General features: G+C 39.0%; 1 protein-coding gene across 1 annotated transcript; it reads left to right on the plus strand.

The window, feature by feature from the left end:
* Positions 1 to 1,554: 1,554 nt before the first annotated feature.
* On the plus strand, positions 1,555 to 2,940 carry LOC128127398 (uncharacterized). The gene is made up of 2 exons (XM_052765880.1): positions 1,555 to 1,716; positions 2,326 to 2,940. Exons 1-2 carry the CDS (start codon positions 1,555 to 1,557, stop codon positions 2,938 to 2,940), a joined length of 777 nt encoding a protein of 258 aa, XP_052621840.1.
* The last annotated feature ends 550 nt before the right edge of the window (positions 2,941 to 3,490 follow it).

A 3,490-nucleotide genomic window follows, 5' to 3' on the forward strand; every position in this document is an offset into this window, starting at 1 on the left:
TGATATTGTCTAGGGTCTGTCTCTACTGTATTGGACCTTACTAGCTGTATCTTTCATTTGATACTGTCTAGGGTCTTTCTCTACTGTATTGGACCTTACTAGTTGTATCTTTCATTTGATATTGTCTAGGGTCTGTCTCCACTGTATTGGACCTTACTAGTTGTATCTTTCATTTGATACTGTTTAGGGTCTGTCTCCACTGTGTTAGACCGTGCTAGCTGTATCTTTCATTTGATATTGGCTGGGGTCTGTGTTCACTGTTTTTAGACCCTGCTAGACGTATCTTTCATTTGATACTGTCTGGGGTCTGTGTCTCCTTTTGTTAGACTGAGCCAGGCATACCGTTCATTCGATACTCTCCTGGAGTCTATGATTCTTTTTGCCTTAGTCAGCAGTCCTCACTGTTGAGGCATATGTTATTTTCCCTGATATTCTCCGACTTTCTTAAAAAGCAAATCCCGTATTTTGATAATGAAAGTGTTTAAGGGAAAAATACTTTTTACCACATAACTCTGACCAGTCTTGGTAGAAGACTACTTTTAAATAGAAAATATAGGATTTTCTGGAGAGGACTCTATTTCACTGTATACTTGGAAACTGCTACTTATAAAAAGTTATTTGTATAAAATGACACTAAATACTTATGAACTCACCAGCATTTGTAAAAATGCTGATACTCGCTTTTCAAATAACTTGTATTCTCAGGTCAGCATTAGACAGGTACAATCCAGGGGCTTCTGTTGAAGACTATTTGGTGCCAAGCTGCACTTAGACTATTACTTGTATTACCTTGATGTATTGTAATGTAAACCATGTAAAACTATTACTATTAATGCAATGGTTGTTGTAATTTGATTTACTATACTACATATGTTGTGATACTTGACATGACGTCATCCACCCCAGAACGTTTCCGCCGTTCCGGTTTTGGGGTGTGACAAAATTGATCCATTACATTTTTTGGAAATCAAATCACTTCCAGATCCATTTAAGAGTTAAATTTGAAATCCAAAAATGTTTTGAGAAACCAAACGATTTTATGTAAATGTCAGGAATTAGGAAAAAACGAGATGGTTAATTGGTTGTCATTTTCAGGTGAGTATATAGAAGCATAGGTAACCAATTCTTCCAGCGGAGACTATCGCATAGTCTTTCCGACGTTGATGTTGTTCTTGATGACGATGATGGTAGCAATAAAGAGGGAGAGGGAGAGGGAAGGGAGAGGCAATGGAGAAGACCATTGTCATCATCTCCTAAAACCCAACACCACCCTCCATTTCCATATATGTGTGTTTGATGGACGATCTGAAACTCAACAACGGTGGCAAGCACGAACGATAGCTAGGGTTCTGGTTTAGCAGGCAGTGTAGATAGGTGATACAGAAGAAGGATTATGTTGAAAGTGTTGGTGTTAGCACCGAAAAATCTAACCGGAGTAATCAGTAAAAACCCAAATGAAAGTTTACATTTGGCGCGGAGATCTGGAAAAGTGAACAGGAGATCTGGATACATAACTGTCCGTTAACCATTTTGTCGGAGAAGACAACGTTTCCAATGGAGGGATGGGATTTAGTTGGTGGCTGTCTGGCCGATCTGAAACTCGGCAACTCTGGAAAATACAAACGATGGCTAGATTTTGGTTTAGCAGGATGGGTGAGAAAAAAGAGGGCTCGTGGCAGCGGCGGTTTTGGTTCAACATCTCGTGGTTTTGGCAAGGTTTCTAGTGATTCCAATGATGACTTCTGGTGGCACCAGTGGCAGCACCTGGTGGCTCCTTCCTGTTTCTAAATTCAACGGTTCATGTGGTCTAACATATTTAATTTGGAGATAAAGAGAAAATGGGGGGAGATGAATTAGATCTTGGTTTTCAGGGGTTTTTGCTATTATTGAGTTCATCTGATGTTGATTTGGTTTGAGAATTTTTTAAACAGTTTGTTGAATGGAATGTTTAATCAATTTAAGAACTAAATGGGTAATTTTGAATGAACGATAAGGATTGTTTATGTAAGTTAAATATGCATTAGTTATAAATAAAGAAATGAGTATGTGTAATGTTGTCCTTATTTTCTATTGATTATATATATATATATATATATATATATATATATATATATATATATATATATATATATATATATATATATATAAGAATGTTCAAATAAGAGCAATTATATAATTGAGAAGACACTAACGCTTGTGAGCCACATATTTACCCACTTATTTTTTTAATAAAAGTCCAAAAAAATATAAAATATTAATTAAAAAAAAAGAGAAAAAAATAATTGTGGTTATTATTAAACCACCACCACTACCATCCAACGCCAGCCGCCAACCATATTCAACACCTCCACCACCTACTCCCCTACACCACCACCACCCACCCCCTACCACAACCACCCATATCCTCCCACCACCTACACCCACCACTTTACAACCCACACCAACCACCAACCACCACCACCACCTCTTACACCCACACCCACTATTGACACCAATACCGACCACCACCCACCACATACTGATCACACACTGCCCACACCCACCACCAACCGCCACCACCACCACCCATACCCAACACCCACCATTACCCGCCGCTCACACCCACCACTAACCACCAACACCACCACCACCCATACCCAACACCCACCACTCATCACCACTAACTACCACCACCACCCACCACCTACCACCACCACCACCCATACCCAACACCTACCATGCACACCCATACCTACCACCACCACCTATCACCTTCTCCACCCAATACCAACCACCAATACCCACCCAACACCCCTCCACAACCACCTCCACCAAACACCACCAACCAACCAACCCCACCACTCACAACCACCCACCACCGCCCACCAACCACCACTACCCATTAACCGCCCCCAACACCCACCCATCCACTATCACCAATATGTTGGATTAGGTGTCTAAGCCAATAACTAAATTAGTATATACTTGAATTATTAGCAAAGTCCTCAAACATAGTAATTGAATATGATGACTTTTAGAGAGAGAGAATGATTTATTGATTTATTATATGATTAATAAATAACAATAAATAAATTTATTAATATATATTATGGAAATAATATATTAATTAGAAATAGTATTACTTAATTAATTAGATTAATTAAAAGTGCAAGGGTTAAAATGTAATTGTCAATAGTTGAACAAGAGAGGTTCCAAAACCTTCTTAGGAAGGGCTGGACAGTTTTAGGGTATTCTAGGGCATCTGGAACATTCCTTGTAGATAAATAGGAAGATGGATAATTACCAATTTGAATTAATATAAATTTTATTCATTTTAGGGTTATCTTGGGTTTCCAAGCTGCACTATAAAAGGAACCCTTGGCCTTAGAATTTCGGTCACTCCTTTTTTCCAAGCTAAGGCCAAAACTTCCATCTCCCATCTCCTCTCTCTTTAAGTCTCCTTGTTGCTACGGTTGGGTGTGAACCATCATAGGCACGAGATTTATGGTGC

The sequence above is a fragment of the Lactuca sativa genome, chromosome 7, assembly GCF_002870075.4.
Source record: "Lactuca sativa cultivar Salinas chromosome 7, Lsat_Salinas_v11, whole genome shotgun sequence".
NCBI classification, from domain to species: Eukaryota; Viridiplantae; Streptophyta; class Magnoliopsida; order Asterales; family Asteraceae; genus Lactuca; species Lactuca sativa.

Excerpts from the sequence above, each read along its gene's own strand:
- LOC128127398 (XM_052765880.1), top strand. The coding sequence starts at position 1,555 with ATGGAGGGATGGGATTTAGTTGGTGGCTGTCTGGCCGATCTGAAACTC. Across the intron at positions 1,717-2,325 it reads CATCTCGTGGTTTTGGCAAG|CCGCCAACCATATTCAACAC; the intron begins GTTTCTAGTGAT and ends ATCCAACGCCAG.